General features: G+C 34.7%; 1 protein-coding gene across 3 annotated transcripts in view; it reads right to left on the bottom strand.

Annotated features, from left to right (window-relative positions):
- The window catches only part of REV3L (REV3 like, DNA directed polymerase zeta catalytic subunit), a 175,678-nt gene that overhangs the window by 71,121 nt on the left and 78,678 nt on the right, over window positions 1-25,879 (bottom strand). For 2 of the 3 annotated variants that reach the window (XM_087444009.1, XM_087444011.1), the window contains exons 7-14: window positions 23,443-23,537; window positions 22,775-22,879; window positions 21,585-21,669; window positions 21,349-21,500; window positions 15,337-15,456; window positions 12,167-12,404; window positions 7,551-7,693; window positions 2,425-6,592 (exon numbers count right to left, since the gene is read on the bottom strand). In XM_087444009.1, coding sequence (XP_087300135.1) covers window positions 2,425-6,592; window positions 7,551-7,693; window positions 12,167-12,404; window positions 15,337-15,456; window positions 21,349-21,500; window positions 21,585-21,669; window positions 22,775-22,879; window positions 23,443-23,537 — 5,106 coding nt within the window. The remainder of the gene's footprint in view (window positions 1-2,424; window positions 6,593-7,550; window positions 7,694-12,166; window positions 12,405-15,336; window positions 15,457-21,348; window positions 21,501-21,584; window positions 21,670-22,774; window positions 22,880-23,442; window positions 23,538-25,879) is intronic. The other variant, XM_004422219.3, reaches the window with a different exon arrangement.

The following is a 25,879-nucleotide window of genomic DNA, read 5'->3' on the forward strand; positions in this document are numbered from 1 at the left end:
ATAAGTCTACTTTTTCTTCTTTATGCTATCTCTTTCATGAATATGAAGATAGTTCTTAGTTTTTTCAATTACTTCTCTTAGGTATGATTTCCCAAATGTCATGGTCATTCTCTAGATAAAACTCAATGAACTAGATTTATGTTTTTTCATCTGGAGCTGAAGGAGGAGCATCAGGGTTACCACAGTTTCTTTTCCCCTTTACATGGAAAGATTTTGGCCCCTACTAGTTAACTCCACAACCAGCATCTAGCACCTTCTCTGCATCTACCTCCCAGGTATATGAAAAATTAGAAGCAGAATTATTGCTATTAAAGGAAATAAGTACACATGGCACGGACTATACCCAACTCTAATATTAATGACACAGAGATAATGAAGTGAAACAACAAAAATTGGCGAGGTGTGGTAAATTCAGCTTTCTTGAATATTGTCAGCAGCATGGTAATTGCTATAACTCATGTCATAATATATATTAAGAGCCTTAAATTTTTCAGCAATCCTACTTCTAGGGCCTATAAGGAAAAACTCCAAAATACAAGAAATGCTTGTCCCTAGAGTGGCAAAACAGGGAACAATTGTTCTGTCCAATAACACACAATGACAGAATATTATGCAGCCATTAAAATGATGTTTCAAGAAGCTCATAAATTTAGAAAATGTTTATAATACAATGTGAAGTGAATAAATCTGGATGCAATACTGTGATTATACAGTAAGATGACATTTAATAAAACAAAACAAAATAAAAACTGTACTTTAATAAAACTAAGAAAACACATTAATATTAATAATGGCTGTCACTAGGCAGAGAAATGGTGTGATTTTTATTTATTCTTCTTATGCTTATTCTTATACTTATTCTTCTTATACTTCCTAAATTTTCTATAGTGAATACATAGTTTATATAAAAAAATTTTTTTTCCAAAAAAAAATGACCATCATCCTTTTATTTCAGCTGCAGGACAAGTGTCGAAGTTGGATAACAACTAGCAGCAACACAGAGTTAATGATGAGCATGTGGTACGTTAACTAAGAGTTAAAAAGATGTGTAAAGCTGAGGTAGAAAAATACTTTGATTAAAAAATATACCATAATCACTACTGATAAAGTCAAAGCCCCCAAAATAATGGAAACTAATGTCCAAGAAAGACATTCATGCATTCCGGCAGTAAAATAAAAAGAAAGAGTCCCATTTGGGTTAAAAGACCACATGTGTAAGCAAAACAAAATAAAACTGTAAAACTGTATGTTAGGAAGGGGGAGGGATTTTCCATCTCTCACTTCAAGTCCTTAGAGGAGGGAACTTCTACCCTATATGTCTGATCATCTTTTCTCACCCCTTTCTGAAATGGACTCTTGCAGGAATAAGTGCTAATCTGCTGGGTAAAAGCCAGGCATTCATTATGTCTTTCTGACTAGGGTCAGGAACACAGTGCTGCTACAGGTCAGTGCATACATTACGGAGGCCTCTTGCCTTAGTTGGCTCTTCATATCTCTTTCCATCATTCAGACTAAGCAGGGTCTGCCTCAGCAGTGCTAGCCAACCTTCTCTGCTTCTGACTGGATGGCTGAAATGAACTACCTCTCTCTGCAACTGGTTAGGTAAATGGGATCAAAGACACAGGGGGCAGGACCAAGAACCATCACTTTAACCTCCTGGATTAAGTCATGCTCCCCAACTTAGCTCTTATCAGATATGTTCTACCTTGGTCACGCAGGTGGTACAGAATACCTACTTAACTACTGGTTTATAAATAAACCAGTACTATGATTCCTTCCCATTTTGCTATTGGCTCTGTGTGTGTGTGTGTGTGTGTCTGTCTCTCTGTTTATCAAAAGAAAGAAGAGATAAGGGGAACTGAAGTCCATCTTGTGCCTCTAATAATTGTACAAACTAACAATAGTAATAATATGATTGAAGATGTGGCAACATGAAAAGAAAGTGGCATATAATAGAAACAATTTAAAATAATCTTCATTTACAGATATACCATATGAGTACCTAAGACATATGTACATAAAACTCATTTTCACACACCTTTAAATTATAAAAGTTTACCATTTTAGAAATAAATATACCATTTTAAAATGATAATCATAATACTTTTAAAGTACTATGACATCCTTCCTTATTTGGCGTCAAGTCCCAATGTGCCTCTGCATCTTTAATCCTTAAGGTTGACACAATGTTAAATAATAGTAGATCCAGGACCAACACTCATCAACTTAAATAAATTCTCTAGGTGCAACCACCTAGCTAGTTTGTGAATTATCTTACTAAGTCCATAATTATGAACAGTTTTCACAAAGATATACTTATGAATACAGTATCACAGCCAGAAAACTAACAGTCAGGTACCAACTGTTGTTATATACATTATAATTATTCAGAGTGACCCAAGGGGAAAAAATAATTCTGATTACCTGGGCTTTTCCGGTACATCAGAAGGATTACTGCAAAATGGTTCCTGGTAAACAGTTTCTGAAAGGTCATGATCCAACAACGTTGCCATAATTTCTTCCCTACTTGGTGGTGACATAAGTGGTTTCAGAACGTGAGCAGTTCGAGGGGTGAAGCTGCCATTTTTAGATTGTGAGGGAGAGCTGGTAGACCTCGGTGAACTGTCAGGAGTTGGTGTCAATATGTCATTGTTTCTTGAAACATACAATTCTAAATCTTCAGAGGCCGCATCCACAAGTTCACCATCAGGTGAGGACAGTATTGTAGTAAAAGAGGTATTGACTGAGTCAAGAGACTGTCCTATGTCTTTTCTGGTATGACCTTGAATCCAGTCTGAATTGCCTGGCTGTGAGAGACTAAGAAACACTTCTTTGCTTACTGAACTCCTATTCAACCTGGATTTTTCATTTAGACAGTCCTCTGCTTGCTGGACACAGAAAGAATCCATGATTGAATTAGACCGAGTTGTTAGAGGCTGAAAGCTATTTTTCCACTGGTTGTGGCAATGATTCTCATTGCTATCTATGGATGATTTCTCAAATAGTTCAGGGCTCAGAGTACCAGATCTCATCCATGAGGTTGAGTCTGAGGCATGATGTTTGTCTGCATCACACTTCTGGTTATCATGACTTAAAAACTCAGTTTTTTCTATAGTTTGTCCTGGGAAAAGATCCTGAACTGCATCACTTAGGAACTTCTGAGGCAAATTCTGATCAGCTGGGACAAACTGACTTCCAGAATAAAAGCTACAAAATCCAGTTTGACCTATTGTATTAATATCAAAATTATAATTATGTTCAGGAGACAAGCTATCTTCAAGTGAATAACAACTTTCAAAACCTGGATCTGAAAAAAAGATGGGACTATCATCTGATAGCGAGTTATCCAACTGGCCAGAGTTTTGTAAATTTAGAGAGTCTACTTTAAGCAGTTTGGGAATTTTTTCTTTAGGTTTTGTACTTCTGGGAGTTCGAGGTTTTCTTGGAGATGTGACTGATCGTGTTCGTTTAATTGTTTTGTTATGTTCAAGGGAACCAGAAATATTTTTGTTTGGTTGATGTTTATTAGATAATGGGTCTTGCATGATATTTGCATTTTGTGCTTTCTGCTGTCTTTTCTGTAACAGTTCTTTTAGAACTGCCAGTCCAGACTGTCCTTCACCAAATCCTGAAGGTGTTGACACATTTCGATTTTTACACTGAGAAAGTGCTTTGGTTTGTGAAATTGCTTCTGACAATGACCTTTGTTTTACCCTTTCAGGTTTAAAATTTGACATATCTAAAATAAAGCCCCTTTGTTTTTGCTCCCATGCTATTTGTTTGATTGGACTTCTCAAGGAAGTTACAAAGCAATTATTAGGCATCTGACTTTCCTCTGAAGCTGCATTTCCTGGAGAACAAGTTTCATTGTGCTTTGACTGTTCTGCCATGCACACAATCTGCTGCTGACTGTCTTTGCAATGCCAAAAATTAGGGGCATACGCCTGATCTGGCTTTGATCCTAGGGAATTATGATAGTCATTTAAATTTCTGATAGACGACAAATAGTTTTTTTGTATATTTGCATTCTCTTCTGTTTTTGGAGACATTATACCTGAAGCCATCTGTGTATTCTGTGCTACCTGAGACAAATGGTTGGAAAGGTCAAATATATTTTTTTGAATCAAGGTTGATTCCTTTAGAGTAAACATAGCACTTTGATTATGAGACCTTTGAACATTAATTTTTGAGATTCCAGGTCCCAAAGAACTACAAACAACTGATGAATGCAAATCATCTCGTGAACTGGGGAATGTTGGCAAATCCACAGGCTTCTTGCTTTCTAAGAAAGAAGAAAAGCAGCCAGATAAATTCTGTTGTGCATGAATTCCAGTGGGTCGGGGAGCAGAAAGGGGATGATCTATAGCAGAGCCCATTAGGGACACATCTTTCTGTTTAAAAAGTAGTTGAGAACCTCCAGAACCATTTGAAGTCTCAGACACATTCTGATGTTTTAGCACAAACTTAACTTCAGCACCAGACTGAGATTTTATTTTTTCATCTTTAAGTGTTACGTGCTTTCTTGGCGTACCTTTCTCACTTGTTTTTTGTTTCTGTTTTGCTCTTGGTTTCTTTTTTCCATCATCTACTCGTTTATTTGTCTGATTTCGTTTGTTCCTTTTCTTAGTAACTATAGAGGGATTAACAAGCTTTGTTTTTGATTTCTTAACCTGTGCTCTTGCTCGACTATTTTTTTCTATACGGGAATTAACAGTCTTGCTATTATATGCATTAGGACCCTTAAAAAGCACTGCTTCTTTATCTGCAGCAGCCATAATTTCTTCAGCTCTTGGATCTGTGGGAGACCAGCAGCGAGGTGGAGAAGAATTTATGGGACTTGTGCTTCTCTCAGAAAGAAAACCTAATTTAGACATAACATCACTATAATTCAAGTCACAGTCTTCGGTTTCAGCATTGTAAGACGGTGAGGGAGGAGAAAGAACAGCATGTGACCGTTTTTTCCTGAAAGACAGAGTTCTCTTAACATTTTCACTATTTGTCCTTTGTTGCTTACCAGGTTTTTTCTTAGCAGACTTATGTTTTGCTTTTCTTCTGTGACTTTTCTTTGGTGTTAGTGGATAAATGGGATATTTGGTTGCAGGGGAGTCAGGAACTTTTGGCCAAAAATCCTTCAAAGGTGCAAGCTTTTTATATAGTTCCATTTTTTCCTCTGTTAATATTACTTGTTTTTCTTTAGAGTCTATTTTTCCTAGCTTCACAAGCATATTTTTTCTCCCTCTAAATCTATTAATAATAATATACTTTATGATGACAGGGGGCAGCTTTTTAGACATTTTTCTTCGTTTTCGAGATTTGAGAGTTCCATCTAAACTTTCACCAATTTCCATGGGATGAGGTAGGCTAATTTTTGAGTTGTGTGTTACCAAACTTGACTCACTATCTTCAGTCTCATAATTTACCTTGCGTTTGGCTCTAAGTGTGTATTTATTTCCATACAATCCAAAGGACTGCTCAGTTTCTAAGGTTCCATCTCCAAAGTGACAGTCTATAAAACTGTCTGTAGGTGTTTTATTTTCAAAAGCTCCACGGGTGACTTTAATTAAATCACTGGCCAATACATTATCCTTCTCAGGATTACTATTACAAGTATTATTTTGCATACAATTATCTTTTGTGGATCCAGTCTCACTAGTTTTGGTAGAAGTCTCTTGATGTCCTACAAGTTTCTTTTTATTTATTTTTAACCGGGACTGTTTATTGCCAGGGTGTAGTTTATATGTGACAGGAGAGAGCTTCTGTGGTCTACTGAGACAGTTAGAAAGAACAACACTGGGAAAAAACATGTAATGTGCTGCTTGCTGGCTGAGGCATGGCTTTTCTGTTTTATGTTCTTGAAATTCTTCATATCTAATTTTAAGTTTATTCAGTCCACTTTCATCAGCAATGCTATCAAGAGAATGCACCATAGTTCTATTCTCCCCTGAGCATGACAGCAATTCACAATTTTCGGTTAATGATGAAGGGAATAAACTATTCAGAGCTGTGCTGTTTCCTTTTTCATTTCCTTCAGACGACAATTTATTTTTTGAATGACTTAAGTCAGAAAAGTTGCAAGAATTTTTGCCCAAAGTACTTTCGCAAGTGTGATGGTTCATATGCACAAAAGGGGCATCCTTATCAATTTTTCTAATGTTTGTATACTTTCTACTTGGTACTTGTCTTGTACCAGATGGAATATCTTCTTCATAATCAAAAATACTACTTTCACAGGAAGATACTGGAAGGATATCTTTCTTACTACTTTCTTTATGAGAGTTTTCTGAATGGACAGTACTGCTTAGAGATCCAGGGTATTTCATAGAGTAAGTGCTTTCATTTGTAAAAGAAGCAACTGAACAATCTAGATCTTTTTCTATGTTGTTTGGCTGTGAAAAGTCTTCAATTAAATCTTCCTTGTTCAAAACATGGGAAGAAAGGGCACTTGTGTGTTTACACTGAAAGGTAATCTTAGCAGAAGATGGGGGTTCTAACGTAGCAGCATCTTTGTGAAAGATGGAAGGTTTTATTGATAGCTTGCTTGTTGCAATCACAGAAGAGTGGGTTCTAGAATTTTCGTTGTTCAATGGATTGTCTGAAATAGGGGAAAAAAATTTATTTCACTTCCACTCTTTTAATTTTTTAAATATTTTCCCATACCATGGTACTATCACTATGAAAGAAATTATGTGAAATTAAGTTTGTGTTTAAAATGGTTATTTCAACAAAAAGGTCACTCCTATCATTAGGAAAATAACTCAATATAAATAATCAAGAGTTAGTTACATTTGATAATTAGTCATCATTTTAAACACATATTCCTTTGATCAGAAATAGATATTAATATTCAGTGCCTCTGGGGGAAATAAGGCAAAAGTACTGTCACCGTAAAGATTTTTCAAAAAATAATAGGCTTCTTTGTATCATCACTTCAAATAAGCTACATATACTTCTTACAGTTTCTTATGCTACTTAAATGTTAACATGATAAACTGATTAAAGTTTGTGACGCTTTAAATCAGCAACTTTTTTTTGTTTGTTTTTTTGTTTTGTTTTTTGTGAGGAAGATCAGCCCTGAGCTAACATCCATGCTAATCCTCCTCTTTTTGCTGAGGAAGACCAGCTCTGAGCTAACATCTATTGCCAATCCTCCTCCTTTTATTCCCCAAAGCCCCAGTAGATAGTTGTATGTCATAGCTGCACATCCTTCTAGCTGCCGTATGTGGGATGTGGCCTCAGCATGGCCGGAGAAGCGGTGCGTCGGTGCGCGCCCGGGATCCGAACCCGGGCTGCCAGTAGCGGAGCATGCTCACTTAACTGCTAAGCCAGGGAGCCGGCCCTAAATTAGCAATTAACAAACATTATCCTTTCAGAAATGAGAAAGAATCATACATCTACATTCTTTCAAAAGAAAAAATCCTGGAGAAGAACAAAACACAACAGTATTGTTATAGCCTTAGTCAATTATATAGGAAGTGTGATTACAGTTTCAAAATCAAATATATTTTTAGCCCCTAAATAATGAAATGCTCACAGTAGACTGGTTTACTTACCACTATTTTCATCTGCAGTTCCATCTAACTGAGGTATAGAAAGATTGGCTAGAAGCAAACTGTTATTACTCCATTCCATTTCTTCATCTGAAGATGAATCATCTTCTTCGGTTGAGCTTCTATGGGTATTTCTGCACAGTGATCTAGAGAATATTAAGACTCACTAATCATACTCATGATTATTAGAAAAAAAGCATATAACTTGCTTAATTTGATGCTGCAATAGTAAAACTGAATAAAAAAGATCTGAAAATTCTAACTTTAAAGAGAAAAGCAGATTGACTTTGCTTTACTATCATGTCCTACAAAAAGTTGTTGTAAACAGACTTGGTAATCCCTTTCATGTGAGCCAGAAGACCCCATCATTCCTGTATTTAAAGCTCCACAATATCCTGGATTACCATATCTAATCCTGTTCTTCCTTGTATCCTCCCCTTCATCCTATCATTAGATATACATACATAACAGCTTGGGTGAGAACTTGGTAATACCTACAAAGGTAGCATCCTGGCATATTTTAAGAAGTCTCCATAAATATACAATCACTACACTATGAATTGGAAAAAAACAAACAAAATGGTGGGCTGGGGGTATTCAGGTCGGGGCTGAAAGAGAAATAACAGGGATCAGAGAGGGGCTAGGAAGTAGGAAAGGTGTTGAGTCAGTCCCAGCAGTGGCTATAAAGCAGAGTTACTGAGGGATGCAGATGGACTTTCAAGTCCAGATGGATACTCTAAGTTCCATCTCATATTGATTTAAATTTTTCATTAGATCCTAGCCTGATACTTTCCTGTCTATCTGGATGGGCAAACTTACTTTCTACCCATACCTAATTTTTTCTTTCTCTTGTCTCAAAAATTTGAAAATATCCCTTTATTATACATGGAACAGTTTTTCCATTAAGACTTTCCCAAATCACAATTTGTCCTAAAATCACTCTCTTAAAAGCTGAAAGAGTTATTAGAGGTCATCTAGTCCAACTTTCTACTCAGTGCAAAAACCTTATTTTTAACAGGCTCGACACAATCTCTGCTTTTACATTCTCAGTATAAACGGCTTGCTGTCTCACACAGTAATCTTTGTCATTGTTAATGGCTCTAATTGCTAGTAATTTTCTTCCTATATTACACAAGAATCTTCCTTTCCAACTTTCATACATTATTCCTGCTTTTGTTCTGTGTAGACATATGCAGCAGGCCTATGCCATTTTCCACATGATAACCTTTAAAATATCTGAAGACATTTATCATTTGTCCCATAATTCCTCTCTAATTAGAGCAAACGTGATCTATTTTTTTCTACTGTTCTTTAAAAGTGACAGTGTTACCGTTCCTTATAGTTTTCTTCCTCTTCTTTCCCTTTCCTTTACTTTCTCAGTATTCTTAAAACATGGTACTCAGGGCAGAATATAACATCCAATATACAAGTAGAGAATTAAATGACTCCTTTTCTAGATACTATACTTATATTATTCAACCTCTTTCTAATTAACATTTATGAAATGTTTAGATTTGTTTTTCCAAGGTTAACCTGGGCATAGTTTTCAAAGAATTGGTCCAGTCAATGAACACACAAGCATTAATTAATCATGGGATAAACCATGCCTACTATTTTAAACAGCCTAACACTACTGGTAACAAGGAGATTGTGACTTGATAAGAATTTTATATATTTGAATATGTACCTACTTAATACAGGTATAAAAGTATAAATAGATAAACAGGGTATAATCTAAGAAACTGTAGAAGAAATGCTAATGATACTTTGAAGGAAAAAGCAAAGGGTGAATACCAAAATAAAACAATGAGAGAACAATGAACAAAGAAAAACAAATGGAATAAGAAAAAGTGAAATGCCACAAGACCAAACAGAAATATCAAACAGCCAACAAACTTTGCTAAAATAGAAAAGAAGCAATCCAATTACAGCAAGACTTAAATACATGAAATAAATACTATAATTATTTTATTAATAAAATCCAACATCTGTTAGAATGATCAATGTTACCCCAGGTACAGCTGGCAGCCAATAATTAGACTCATTATTTTGGCAACCATACAACACTACAGACTTACCGTGCTCTTAATAAAGTAAAATCCATGGCTTTCCCACAGAAACTGTTAAGCCCAGAATGAACTGAAGGTCTACCTAGTCTATATTTGTGAAGCTGACTCTCTGAACCTAAACGTATCACTCTAAACTTTATTAGGCACCACCTATTTAGTTTCAAGATATTTTTGAGTCTATATTCTGTTATCCAATGAGTTACCAATCTCCATTATTTGTGACAATCTCAATCCAATCTAGCATGATACTTGGCACATAGCAAGCAAGCATTTAAGTGGTTTTGGAATGTAAAATTATGTAAGTTCTCTGTGAACTCACCTAATCTGTCACTACTGCAGCGTATTCTCCTTATCCACTAGGATGTTATGTAACACTCTGTTAAATGCCTGGCTGAAATTAAGACTCAATACAGTAATTAGATTCCCTTAAGTAACCATATTTAAAAAGGATATAAAAATAGTAGAGCATGATTTGAACTCATAAAGAGTCCTGATATTCTCTGCTTCCCTTTCTAAATGCCCACAAAGTGTTTATTTAATAAAATCATAATTATCACCCCTATTATAAGAGAGTAGGACTGGAAGCAAGGAGACTAGTCAAAAAGTGAATCATAGTATTCTAGATAAATGGTAATGAAGGCCTAAACTAGGATATTACCTTGGGGAGGAGGGGGATAGAAAGATGGAACAGAGGCTATGGAGAAAAGTTGACTGATAGGCTTAACAACAAACAGATAGGGATGTAAAGGAAGGCAAGGCAAATATAACACTGAAGTTGCAAACTTCCAGAAGTTGGGGGGAAAGTGGTGTCACTACAGGAAAAAGGAACAGAGATACAAGAACAAAGCCATTTCATAGCACTCTCTATTATCACTTAGGATTGCCTATGCTCCAAAAGAGGTTGATGTGGTTGAGGCATTTCCCAACAAGATATGATGTCATGAAAAGATTTATAAAGTTTCTACAAAAAAATTGACAAAACAATTTATAGAATAGCTACAAAGAAATTTTATGTCCTTCACTTGACTTCTTTTTTTAAAATAGATTAGGAAATATCATCAAAAGGCATTTTATGACATGGTTGAGGGTAAAATCTATCAAGAAATCAAACATTGATTTTGTCTGGACCATATGAAATTAGGTCTTCAAAGGTCAAGGAGCTGAGTCTTCAAATGATTTATCACTGTGACAGCAAAGGGGACTGAGTACACGAAACTAGGAAGAAAGTATGAAACAATACTTTGCAGTTTTGAAATTTCCTATTCACAGAATGAAAATGGACTTCTTTGTAGGAGCATTCTGTGAAAATACAGAGGAGAAGCTTCTGATGTATACCCAGATAACAGGAGAAGGGATCATAAATTTTATTTTTTATATCAGGTAGTGCTGAGAAACTAGAGAAATATTACATACATGTTATATATAATATGTATGTAAATATAATATATGGATTAACCTCTTTCACCTTTCAATAATGGCTTTGGGGGTGAAAACTTCAAACATAGACTTTAGAAGTTTTAGTACTGCCTACAGAAGTTTAAAGGAGAGGCATACTCAGTGTTTTAGGCTCAGAGGCCTAATTTTTTCTACACACAGAGCATAAAGCTTAGGAGCAGACTCAAACCAATCAAGCTCACAAGAGATTGATATATAAAACCACAATGCCATCTTATTCATTTACCTTGAGAAATGAACCAGAATACCAGTGTCTGCTTCTGGGACTCTTCTATTTATTTATTTTTAATATTGAATTCCTTCAGTCTAATCAGACCTAGAAGCCATCCTCATCTTCAAAGCTGACTATAATTGTTGCTCCGACTCTTCACAGTTTAACTCACAGAGGGCATTCTTTTTCCCCAAGTTCTAAGATGAGGAGGCACTTCTATTTTGCCCCATTTATTACCCACACATATTAATACTACATATATAAATGGATGATTTCTAAACATTAGCTTTATGGCGGAAGGGGGAATTGGAGGAAGGTGGTCAAAAGGTACAAACTTCCAGTTATAAGATAAATAAGTACTATGGATGTAATGTACAATATGATGACTACAGTTACCACTACTATATGATATATAGGAAAGTTCTTAAGAGAGTAAATCCTACAAGTTCTCACTACAAGGAGCAAAGTTTTTCTTCCTTCCCTCCCCCAATTTTTTTTCCCCATTTCTTTTTACTGTATCTACATGAGATGATGGATGTTAACTAAACTTACTGCGGTAATCATTTCACAATATATATGTCAACTTTTATGCTGTACACCTGAAACTCATATCAGTCAATTATAGCTCAATAAAACTGGAAAAAAAAGTAAATAAAAGTTAGGTTTAATTTTTTTTAATGTAGCAAAATTTCATTTTGCTTGGAATATGAAATTATGCCACAAGAAAAACAAAACACTACTTAAAAGGGATTTAAAAGAAGTAAATTTAGTTTATAAAATATTTTATATTATGAATAATAGTAAGAAATAATTTCTGATTAAAGAAGAACAGTGATAATGACCAAAGGACGTTATTAAAGTAACTGAAATAACTAAAAAGTTACCTCTTTTTGGCACAATGTTCTTCAATATTGCTGTCCCATCTCTGAGACATCACCATACTAAGCTCCATTTCTTCTTTTTCAATCTGTGGTTCATTTTCTTCATCATCACTATTTTGGAGATTTTTAGTGTTTCCAAAGGAATGACATGGTGTTGGCATCCTATTTCTTTTCCCCTGATATCCATCATTTTCCAAACCAGCAAGAAGATGTACCAGAGCCTCATCAGGACTACTGTCCACTATAAAACAAATGTAGCATCACCAACAAATAACTTAAGTTTTCTAAATAATTCAACAATTCAGATCAATTATAAAACAATGACAAAAAAACAGATGCTGGCACATGCTGAAAGAATACAGCTGGTGCAAAGACTTAGTGTTGATGTAGCTCTTCCATCAAAGTGCGTTCCTTGGACCATCGGCATCAGAATGATTTTCTGTCCTTATTAAAAAGAAGATCCCGAAACCTCATTCCATATTTGCTGAATCAGAATTTCTGGGGTAGGGCCCAGGAACTTGCATTTTAACAAGCTGCCCAAGCTCTTACTGCAAAATTAAGCTTGAGAAGCACTAAACCAAATATGGTCACAAATGTTCAAAATAAATAGAAAATATGCAATAAATATACGAAAATGCTAAGAAAGTGCCTTAAAAACAATACATGTCCCTCACTTAAGCTTTATTTAGCTCACAGGATAGTCAAACGAAAATTGTTGAAAAACACAAGAGAGCTTTAAAAGTGGTTAACAAAATTACTTAAAAAACCTTGAAGACCACAATGTGATACCACTGTATCTCATACAGCAGGGATGCTAAAATCAAGACAGATGATAACAAGTGTTGACAAGGGTGTAAAGAAATTGGAACGCTCACACATTGCTAGTCAGATTGTAAAATGGTGCAGCCGCTTTGGAAAAAAGTTTGGCAGTTATTCAAAATGTTAAACATAGAGTGACGATATGACCCAGCAATTCCACTCCTAGGTATATACCCAAGAGAACTGAAAATATATGTCCAAACAAAAACCTATACATGAATAATCACAGCATTATTCATAATAGCCAAAAAAGTGAAAACAACCCAAATATCCATCAACTGGAGAGTGGATAAATGAAATATGTTATATCCATATGATGGAATATTATTCAGCAGTAAAAAGAAGTGAAGTACTGATATGTGCTACAACATGAATGAACACTGAAAACATGCTAAGTGAAAAAATCCAGAAACAAAAGGTTTTATGATTCCATTTATATGAAATGCCCCAAATTGGTAAATCCAGCAAAAACAGAAAACAGATTAGTGGTTGCCAGGGACTGAGAGGAGGGAAGAATAGGTAGTGACTGCTAACGGGTAACGGGGTTTCTTTTTGAGGTGATAAAAATGTCCTGGAACTAAATAGAGGTAATGGTTGCTTAACTCCATGAATATGCTAAAAATCACTGAAATGTACACATTAGAAGGTGAATTTTATAGTATGTGAATTATATCTCAATAAAAGCTATTATTAAAAAAAAAAGACCACAAAGACGCAGGTTTGCTCTAATCTAGGTACACAACCTTTTTCTCTGTAAAATGAGATAATGCATTCACCATTCACTAAAATATCAAGTTTCAGGTTTTCTTTGTTGACATTAAAGAAGTTGGTTCAATTGTGCTACCAAATATAAGGCAAAAATCCATTTCTTAAACCTAGAATTGCAGTTTGTTTTATTTTTCCTGCCTCATACTTAAAAAAAAGATTAATATTAGCAAATGAATTATACACATTTGACTCTCAGATCTTTGACTAACATTGAGATTGCATTTTTAACCTTAGGCCAGGTGGAATATCTGCTGATGATATATATTTTCCTAATGTAATGAAATTTGATATATGATATTTGCCTAACGTAATGAAATAAGGATATGCCTCGCTCCCTCTCTTTTTCAGTTCCTTAATTTTCTCTATGTTATTCTCTTTTAACTGTTTATTTTTTATAACTAGAATGTAATTTAGGTGTATATATATGTGTATATATATATGTATTTATTCACTCAGATGGAGAAAATAGAACATTTCAGATTATAAACTTCGAATTAATTTTTTTTTTTTTTTTTTTTAAAAGCAATTGTTTCCTTTAAGATTTTATTTATTCAGTTTTTTTCCCCCCAAAGCCCCGGCAGACAGTTGTATGTCATAGGTTCACATCCTTTTTAGTTGCTGTACGTGGGACTCGGCCTCACGTTGGACGGAGAAGTGGTGCCTCGGGGCGCTCCCGGGATCCGAACCCAGGCCGCCAGCATCAGAGCGCGCGCACTTAACCGCTATGCCACGGAGCCGGCCCCGAATTAATTTTTAAATGTGGTCTTTGGGTCATTTCTTTCTGCATATACCATTCATTAAAAAAAAAAAAAGTTTCTTACTCCTGTCTATAGTGTTCTTGAAATTGTGTACAATACTTTTGGTAGTGTTCCTAGTCAGTCAATTTGTATTCCATTCAAATGAAAATGTAGACAACAGAGAGAAGCTAGCATCACATTTGATGCTCTATCTCATTTGATACAATATGAAAAAACAGAAAATGAGCAAGGAAAGAAACATAAAATCACTATACCAAGCAAAACAAGAGGCATGAAGTTCAATGATATCTCACTTTTTGCAATGAAATTTTAAATAAAATTCTGAAAAATGTCAGTAATTAGACTAAATTATTGAAATGAAATCTAGCAAATGGCTTATTATGCTCATGAAAATGCAAAGACACTCAAATAACTGTCACGTTCTAGGCTAGCCAAAAATTAATGGCTTGAAAGGAACTGTCCAGGGAAATTTCTGATACTCACCAAGAAAGAATCAATTATGACATTTTATTAACGTACTTAACTTTAGAGAATTTTAATTCAAAATAAGCCTATTTTCCCCCTAAAGAAATATGGTGTTCCTCCAACCAAAGTAAAGTTTAAAAAAAGGAAATTCTTTTCTTTTAATCATTTTTTAGAAAAAGCTGTGTAGAAAACAAAGAACAAAGCTACTTCACTTAACACAAGGTTTCATTTTTATACTAACTAGAGTAAGGACTTATTGAACATGCAACATTAACTTCTTCAAATCAAAGAAAAAATACCTCCTCACGTATACACTTTTGTTGATTTAAAATAGTGAAAATTTATGGTAGACTTGTTACTTACAGAAAACTGGTGACTCACTCAGTCTTTTGGTCAAAGGCTGAAAAGTCTGACTATTTTCCATAAGGTTCAAAATCGCTTCTTCATTAATAAGAGCTTCCTCCACTTTGTGTCTAGTGTGACCTTAAGATGGTAAAGAATACAAACACATTAAAGCAATGAGCCTAACTCTCAAAGTCACTGTTTAGAATTTGTGTAATTTAGGAAGCGTTACAATGTGAACCTATTTAAAATTTTGAAGTGTTAGTGATATATGTTTTAAAAACATAATAAAACTTAATAAAAATCACAGGACTATCTAGCCAGTCACATGAAGTAATTAAAAAAAACAACCCTGAATCTGTGAATCACTAAATACTTGCCATCTCTTTAGCCTCTTCAATCCTACCTAGTTTGTACAGACAGTTATATTACTCTGATAAAAATCACTGCACATTAAAACATACAAACGGAAAAGAAAAGACAAACTGTCTTATTTGAATAATAAAATTCTTTATTCTCTATGGTTTAAAAATCACAGGGGCCGGCCCAGTGGTGTAGCGGTTAAGTGCGCGTGCTCTGCTTCTGGGGCCTGGGGTTCGAAGGTTGGGATCCCGGGTGCGCACCAATGCACCGCTTGTGAAGCCATGCTGTGGTGGTGTCCCATATAAAGCAGAGGAAGATGGGCACAGATGTTAGCCTAGGGCCAATCTTCCTCGGCAAAAAGAGGAGGATTGGCATCAGAAGTTAGCTTGGGGCCGATCTTCCTCACAAAAAACAAACAAAATTACAAATAAATTCATTTTACATTTCTCAGAAAACTTTCAACTCATCATCTAAAAATATAAGTCTTTCAACATGTGATTTTTTAAAAGGTCTAATGTACAGAGGGATTAAATAATTTTAAAAACAAAGATAAAATGCATCTCCTATTATAATCTAGTCAAAGGATGAGCTAGAGAATAAAAAGCACACAGTAGTAGGGGAAAAAAGACTAAAGCAAAAAGTGGCAGGCAGTTAAAAAAGAGCTAACTAGAACACAGTTCTATTTTTCTGTTTCTGGTATTCAGACGTAAAACTAAATGCTTTCAATAGTTTTTAAAAGAGAGTTAATAGCTTCAGGAAGAAATATTTTTAACACATCCTAGGACATAGCTGGGCTAATAAAGAGTGTTTAATCAAAACAAAAGAACAAACAAACAAACAAAGAACTGTGAAAGTAGCTCACCCCAAAACAAAAGACAATTGAGAGGATCAGTAAAAACAAAAGGTGGTTCTCTGAAACTAATAATAAAATAGACAAGACTGGCAAGAATGATCAAAACAAAATAGAAAGAAGGCATAAATAAATAATGTTAGAAATAAAAGGGAAGTGCCAAAAGTAAAAGAGAGACATTAAACTAATACTATGAACAACTTTGTGCCAAAAACAGGGCAAAATCAGATAAAATGAATAATTTCTTAGGAAAAATATTATATAAAACCGGATTCAAGGGCCGGCCCCGTGGCATAGCGGTTAAGTAGGCACGCTCCACCGCTGGCAGCCCGGGTTTGGATCCCGGCTGCGCACCGACGCACCGCTTGTCAGGCCGTTCTGTGGCGGCGTTCCACATAAAGTGGAGGAAGATCGGCATGGATGTTAGCTCAGGGCCAGCCTTCCTCAGCAAAAAAAGAGGAGGATTGGCATGGATGTTAGCTCAGGGCTGATCTTCCTCACAAAAAAACAAACAAAAAAAATGGATTCAAAGAGAAACAGAAAGCTTGAGTAGATCTATAACAATTATGGAAATTGAATTAGTAGTTCAAAATTGATTCCCTTTTCCTCCCACCTCCCAACACAAAACCTACCCACAAAAAACTATACTAAGTCTGGATGGTTTTACATATGAGATCTATCAAATCTCCAAGAAACAGATTACACCAATCTAATAAAAATTCTTGAAAAGAGTTGAAAAAGAGGGAAAGCTCCACAATTCTTTTTAATGAGGCCAAGTATGGATCCTTCTCAATTATTAAAAAAAAAAAGTTAAAATTCTAAGGAAAATATTAGCAAAGTAGATACAGCAATGCTTAAAAAAAACACACCACACTGTGACAAAGAAGGGTTTATTTTCAGGAGTGCAAGGATTGTTTAACATTAGAAAATAAAAATTATTTTAATGTAACTACCACATTAACAGAGTAAAAAAGAAAAACTGTGATTATTTCAATAAATTCAGAAAAGAACATTTGGTAAAATTTAATATTCATTAATGATAAACAAAAAAACCAAACTTCTTAGTAAACAAGAAATGGAAGAAATATTAACCTGATTAAAGTTTATCTACCAATATCTAATAGTAAATTTCATACTTGATGAAATATAGAGGCATTTCTTTTAAAGCGAAGAAAAAGACTATTATCATTTCCACTTAACATTATCCTAGAGTTCTTAAGCAGTGATTTTTTAAAACATTAAAAAAATATACATGAGGATGGGAAGAGAAGTAATAAAACTGTTATTTGAAGATGACAACTCTATACACAGAAAATCCAACGGAAAAGACATATAAACTATTAGCACTAATAAAAATTCCTGGATATAAGACTGATATACAAAAGTTGGTGAAGTTTCTAAATGCCAGCAAGAAGATGTAATTTTTAAAAGATAAAACTTAAAACTGCAACAAATACAAGGCACCTAGAGTATATACTACAAATGATATAAAATAAATTTACAAAGAAAATTGCAAAACTTTATTGAAAGATATGAAATGATATGAAATAAAATGAGAAATATATCATGTTCATCGATGAGACCATTTGGTATAGGGAAAGATTAACAATGTTCCTAAATTGGTCTATAAATTCAATGAATTTCCGATAAAATCTCAACAGATTTCTTCCCAGAAACAAAACAATCTGATCCTAAAATTTACATGGGAGAACTATTTATTTATTTATTTATTTTTGTGAGGAAGATCAGCCCTTGAGCTAACAGCTGCCAATCCTCCTCTTTTTGCTGAGGAAGACTGGCCCTGGTCTAACATCCATGCCCATCTTCCTCCACTTTATATGGGACACTGCCACAGCATGGCTTGCCAAGCAGTGCGTCGGTGCGCGCCCGGGATCTGAACCAGCGAACCCCGGGCTGCCGCAGCGGAGCGCACACACTTAACCGCCTGCGCCACCGGGCCGGCCCCAGGAGAACTTTTTTAAAAGATAAAGAGTAGACAAGACCATTCTGAAGCCAAATAAGGGAACAGCTGCCCCTTATAAACTAACAGTAATTACAACAGTATGATATTAACATAAGTGAACACGACTGAGGTGGGAGACTTCAGTGGAAACAAATTTTTTTCAATAAATATGTTGGAACAACTAGCCATCTATATTTAGAAAAACAGATACAATTAGATCCTTACTATATATACAAGTAAAATTTCAAATGAATTGAAGACCTAAATGTGAAAAACCAAATTGTAAGCACACATAAGCTTTAAGAATGAAAATTTTCATTATCTAAGGGTACAGAAGGACTTGTAAACCAGGTACAAAAACCAAACCATAAAGGCAAAAAATTGTTAAATTCGATATTAAAATTGAAGACACGCAAAATACTTAAAAAAAAAAAGGAAAGAGAGGGGAAATAAAAATTTAAAATTTTTTTGAAAACTTCTAAAGTACAAGTCTAGATGAGAAGAAAATATCTCTATAATACATATAACTGACAAAGGCTTAATATCTAGAAAATATGAGGAACTCCTACAAAGAAAAAGACTGGTGACCCAAGAGAAAATGAACAAAGAACACGAATAAGCAATTCTCAGATAAAGAAACCCAAATGCTCAAACTTATTGTAATGAGGAAATGTAGATTAAACTAAGGAGATACCATTTCAAAGAATCAGAATGGCAAAAAGTTTTTACCTCTGACACTATCGAATGTTGCTGAGGATGTAGGGAAATAGGGAAATACAAGCTCTAACACATCGTGGGAATATAAACTTAGGCAGATCATTTTATAGGGCAATTCTTTAATACTGGCATTTCTGATATTTTTATAATTAATATACTTTAAAATCTGAAAAATTGAGCTCAGAAAATAGGGCTTATAGGGGAAAAAAAAGGTTAAGGTAAAACTTACACAATTTTGTAACCAGAGCACTAACAAAATCAGTAACCGGTACCTGAGGAGGTAACTGATCAGTCAGGCAGACAGCTCAGTTTGGCTGGAAGCTGCCATAAAGGATACTAAAAACACAAAGAAAACAATAGCATGGAAATGCTGGGTGCATTTTGATCAGAGTGGGACTGGTAGATGCTTAGACAAAGCAAATAAAAGCAGAGTTCTGTAGGCTGCCATTAAGGTGAGTTCAGGAGACACTGCAACCTGCCATGAGTCCGAGACTGCACAATACTGGGACTCAAACCTTAAGGGGGGAGGAAGCCCTGGGTGTAGGTGCTCATCTTTAGTTGCTGTTTAATACAGTCAAAAGAGCCCCTACTGCTAATACAGTAGTGAAAAGAGGGCTTTTCCTTTCCTGCTGAAGCCTATAATTCTACTCCTGCTATTCTGGCTGCCCTTGCCTAGAAAAACTGCATATAAAACCACGTGACTTCTGGGTAAAATTTTCATTATTCTCTTATTTACCAATCATGTATGAGCTAATTGCGTCACAGAAACCCTGTTAGAACAGATGCTATCTAGGTAGATTACAATACATCTATCCTAAGACCTGGCAAATTACACTTCTATATGTTTTCTTTCTAGAGAAATTCTTGCATATAGCCACAAGGTGACAGATATAATACTGTCAATAACACTGGAAAGTGAAAACCATCTAATAGCTGTAAAGAAACAGATAAACTTGTTTAGTCTTACAAAGGAACACTAGTCAGCAGCTAAAATGAATGACCTACCAACATGTATGAACAAGGATAGATTTCAAACTCATAATGTTGACATAAAAGATACTCAACATCATTAGTAATGAGGGAAATGATAATAAAAACCATAATGAGATGCCATTTCACACACACTAGGATAGACATATAAAAAAGACAGATAATAGTGAGGATGTGGAGTCATTGGAACTCTCACATATTGCTGTCACTTTGGAAAACAGTTTGACAGTTTATTAAAAAATTTAACACAAATTTACCAAATGACCGAACAATTCCACTCCTTGGTATCCACTCAAGAGAAATGAAAATATATATCCACACAAAGACTTGTACACAAATGTTCATAGCAGCATTATTCTTAAGAGCCAAAAAGTAAAAACAACTCAAATATCCATCAACTGATGAATGAATTAACACAATATGGTATATCCACACAATGCAATACTATTTGGTAATAAAAAGAAATGAAATACTGATAGATACTACAATATGGATGAACCTGAAAACATTATGCTAAGTGAAAGAAGCGAGACACAAAAGATCACATATTGTATGTTTTCATTTATATGACATATCCAGAAAAGGCAAATCTTGAGAGACAAGAAAATAGATTAGTGGTTATTTGGGGTTGGAGGCGGTAACAGAAGTGACTGTGAATGGACACAAAGAAACTTCAGAGGTAAAGGAAATGTTCTAAAATTGAATTATGGAGATGTTTGCACAACTCTCTAAGTTTACTATAAATCACCAAATTATATACTTAGAGTAGGGGAATTTTATCTTATGTAAATTATCTTAAGTTGTTAAAAAATATAACGTTGAATGAAAAAAGCAAGTTGCTTAATCTACGCCAAGTAGAACACCATTTATGTAAAATTTAAAACCTATAATAATAGTATATACTGTGGACATACATACATAACAAAATATAAAATCATATATGGTAACAGTTTGCATTAACTTCAGAATAGTGCTTACCTCTAGAGAAGAAGAAAAGGCAAAGGAATAGGAAAGTGGTTTTTGCTATATTTATGATGTTGATTTCTTAGGGAAAAAAACTTAGGTAACTCAACTAAATACTAATATCTCAGTGCTAGATATACAGATGTCTGTTAGGGTACTTTCTGTATATTTGAAAAGAAAACCTCACCTTTGCTCAACTCTGTGTCTTTGTGGACTTCTATCATATTAGCCGGCGTACACTGAAGAATTTCAGGAGACAGAACCTCAGAGTGCAACGTTAACTCAGCAGAGAACTCCTGGGATCCATTGTTATAGTCCACAGATCCTGATAATGTTCTGCTTAAGTAAAACATATCCTTTATAACAAACTAGACAACAAAGCAATAAAATTAGTTCTGAGATCTATAATAAATAACCACTTACACAGAGAAATCATTCTGTTTGAGAATTTCCTGAAGTCTCTTCTGAAATTTTTTTTCACTTTCTGTTGCTGGCACAAACCTGCGATCTTTGAATTGTAAAAGTGCGTTAAAAAATGTAGATAGCAAATGAAAGAAATATTTTCCTTTCTCCTAGAGTAGCTTTTAAAATGGTAGCAATTTCCTATCCTCTTGACACACATAACACCACCCAAATGCAGTCCTATTATAAAATCAAACAAAAGAGAAATGGTTATTATTGACGCTATAAAATCAAGCACTTAAAGTCAATTCAAGTTCTATAATTATAACAAATCTATAACAGAAAAACATTGTTCTCTTCCTGTAAATGTATCATATACCCTGAACCCAGAAATTTTCCCTTTATAAAATATATTTTCCCTTTATAAAATATAATATTTTCCCTTTATAAGATATATTTCTATTTAAAAAGGCATAAAAAGCATTCAAAATTTATCAAAGCATTTTTAGGGTCCAAGACATTATAATAAAAATTTTAATTTGACTTCAAATTTCATTAAAAAATTTTAATTGGACTTCAGGCTTACTACTATATTTCAAATACATTTGCCTTTTGAATTACATCTTTTATTCTTTTACCTTTATTTTGAAAATTCTGTTGTATCCATGGCATTTATTTAAGCCCCCTCCAATTCTTTTTGAATGTAGCTGGGTTTAATAATAAATAAAATGAAGACTTCCTTCAGAGATGTACAAGATGATCAAAGTGAGGGTTTATATGACATATCCAGAAAACAGTTTGGGGGCAGTATTTCCTGGGTTACATTTTCAAAGCTTAATGAACTAAACACAGCGTTTCTAAGTTGGGATTCATGATCTTCTGTAAGTATTCTATAGCTCATTTGGAAATAGAGAAGACCAGAACATACTAGAGAATGAAAAAGGAGCCAACAGGTGGGGCAAAGGGACAAGGTGTGGTGAAAACCAAAGACAATGAAGATGTTAATTTCTTGTGGGGAGAGAGACAATGACTGACACGTGGGAGGTAAAGAATTACGGTTCAGAGCAATGACAATAGGAAGATATATATAGGAAATTTAAAGGTAATTCAAAAAGTAAAATCAAATGTCAAGGTAAAAACTCAATGGCTTAAACTTTTCCATTAAAATATCTAGTTTAAAAAAAATCATCAGAGTACTATTAGGTTTATACCTTGTGATTCGGGTTGGCTAATTTGAGAAGTTTCGTTTCTGCTTCTTCGCCGTTGCTTTTCATCTTCCCATATGGCCTGCAGACCAGGGTTTCCACCAATTTGAGCTGTAATCACAACAATACTTCAATACTACAAGGGCCAAAGTGAAAAATACTTGCTTAAAAAAAGAAATCCAACCTTTTAAAATACTGCCTTTTAAGAAAAATAATTACCTACTTTGTGTAATAAGACAAACTATCCCAACCTACATATATTATGCTACTCCTTTTTTAGTTTTCTTCCTACTGGTTCCCAAAAACCTAGCAGGTGAATAAGATTCAAACATTTGATGATAGCCAATAGACCTAAGAGTCCCCTCCCTGGCATATAAACTGAATATAAAAAAATTAAAAGGCAGAACATATTAAACTCTTTTATAATGGCTAATTTATTTAGTGTTACACTTTAGGTTCATGTCTATGCAGACACACTCATATGAATGAAAATATAAATGAAAAAATAATGACCATCTCATCAGACGTACAGAAGCAATCTTCATAACATCTTGTCTCCTCCTTCTATAATATCTTACTTTCCTAATAATGTTTTCTTCCCTACTTTTTCCACTCTACTTTGGTCATTAATTTTTATAAATAAAAACACGTATTAAGAATAACTGTGTATATACCTTCAATGTCCAGCCGATTTAAGATATCAGCAGCTACAGCATCCACTTCTAATTCACACGTACTTTGTGGTTCAACACCTTCCAGTATTAAAGAGCTGTATTAAAAAGATATCAAAAAACAGTAATTATGTAAGAGCAGATTTTCTGAAGATTTTTCTTATACAATTTTTCATGTTTAGGTGGTAACCAGAAAAGCCAGTGATACTGTATTAATTCATAATTATTATTATTATTGTTATTTTTGCTGAGGAAGACTTGCCCTGAGCTAACATCTGTTGCCAATCTTCCTCTTTTTTTGCTTGAGAAAGATTAGCCCTGAGCTAACATCTGTGCCAGTCTTCCTCTATGTTGTATGTGGGTCATCACCACAGCATGGCTGACAAGTGGTGTGGGTCTGTGCCCAGGATCCGAACCTCTGAACCTGGGCCAGCAAAGCAGAGCATGTTGAACTTAACCACTATGCCATGGGCTGGCCCCAATTCACAATTATTCATGACATAATTGATACTGTGAGTATACATATAAAGAAATGAAAAACAGAAAGAGAAAAATACAAAACCTATTATACTGATACTCTACTGAGATCCTTTTGCAGTATATTTTACATATTTTGGTTCATGACATTTTTTTTTTGGTGAGGAAGATTAGCCATGAACTAACATCTGTTGCCATTCCTCTTCTTTTTGCTGAGGAAGATTGACCCTGGGCTAACATCTGTGCCCATCTTCCTCTACTTTACATGTGGGATGCCTGCCACAGCATGGCTTGATAAGCAGTGCTAGGTCTGTACCTGGGATCTGAACCTGTGAACCCTGGGCCACTGAAGTGGAGCGCGCAAACTTAACCACGATGCCACTGGGCTGGCCCCTGGTTCACGACATTTAATATACAAGAAATATACAATGTTTTAGCATGTGGGTCATATCCAGGGCAGAATGGAATAAGATAACAGAGGGACAATAGAGGGATGCATCAAAAACCATACACATATGCAATCACTGGCCCAGAGGCATCTTTCTCAGCAATCATAGATGGTTTAAAAAAAATGAGAAGAGAATATGCAACGAGATGAGGGGAGGTGAGCATACTGAAAAAGTGGGTAAAGAAACTGTTCTCCCTGCCCTCAACTACTGCTGAGCTGGGGAATGCTTTAAAGTTCTCCATAACCACAGAATTGAGAAATACAGAAGACCAGAACATACTAACACCAGAACAACATTAAGTTCAACAGTGGGATCACAGCTAGAAGAACTGGCGACAGCACGAGGTCATTAATTTTTATGAGAACTACAGAGGGCTGTTCCCCACTAATGCTGACTCAAAAGTCTTTCTGTTTTTCATCAGAGCCACAAAAAAAGATTAGGAAGACACCACATAACTGTCCCTGCTTGACAGAATGAATATACAATATCAAATGTGGATCCCAGTTTACTCATTCCAAAATTTAGATCTCCTACCAATATAGACACCAAATGAAAAGGAGAGAACTTTTACTAGAAAGTGGGTGATGGCAGAGTTCATTAACATTTTTATTTGAACATTTTTTAAAGTTTTAAGAGAAACATATTAGCAAAACCTTATTTTCCATTGTCTAACCCTAAGAAAATTTTAATGGAACATTAGAAGTTAACTTTGTTAAACCACAGAAATTTTACAATTCAAATAAATATATATGTATACATACAAACACATACACATATTTTTTTACCATTGATAGAGAAGGGACGTATTAGCCAACCTATCACGATATCGCCCTTTCACTTTCAGAAAAAAATATCTCTCGATGTAGTCTGTCTTCTTTATTCATATAATTTAACAAAATCAGTTTTCCCATGAATTCAAGTACCAGATAAAATAATTTTTGGTCGACAGTTTTTGTCCTTGTCCTTATACTAAAAAAGTCTCACAATTTTTGGAAGAATTATATTGTAAATTTCAAGGGTAAATTTTCCAGGAGTAGTACCTTTGTGACAAAGGAGGGAAACAATGACATCAAAAAATACAATTTCATAGTAGAAATTTACAACTATTTCCTGCCCTTATTACAAAACTACTTCAGACATTCTGAACAGGAGGTGTTCCTAGGGAAAGGAAGTAGTTTTCAGAATTAAAAATCTGTTTCCAGCATATAGAAAAAGCGTGAATAAAAAATTTGAGTCAGCAAGTACATGTAGACCATTCATTTTAGTCATGAAAGGTAGATAAGCAATACGATGGTAATTACACAATTGTGCCTCTCTGAACATTTCTGGTCATAGTTTAACACTACAGACCTACTAATTAGAATCATTAAGGGTGGAGCTCAGACATCTATAATTTTAAAAATCTCTCCAGATCATTCTGATGGGCAGCCAGGGTTGAGATTACTGCAGTAGGCTCTAGTTTAGTGGATTCAACACTCCAGCAAATGACCCTGAAGGTCCATGATATGTGGTAA

The sequence above is a fragment of the Ceratotherium simum genome, chromosome 19 (assembly GCF_057802395.1).
Source record: "Ceratotherium simum simum isolate JZ-2026a chromosome 19, ASM5780239v1, whole genome shotgun sequence".
Taxonomy (NCBI): Eukaryota; Metazoa; Chordata; class Mammalia; order Perissodactyla; family Rhinocerotidae; genus Ceratotherium; species Ceratotherium simum.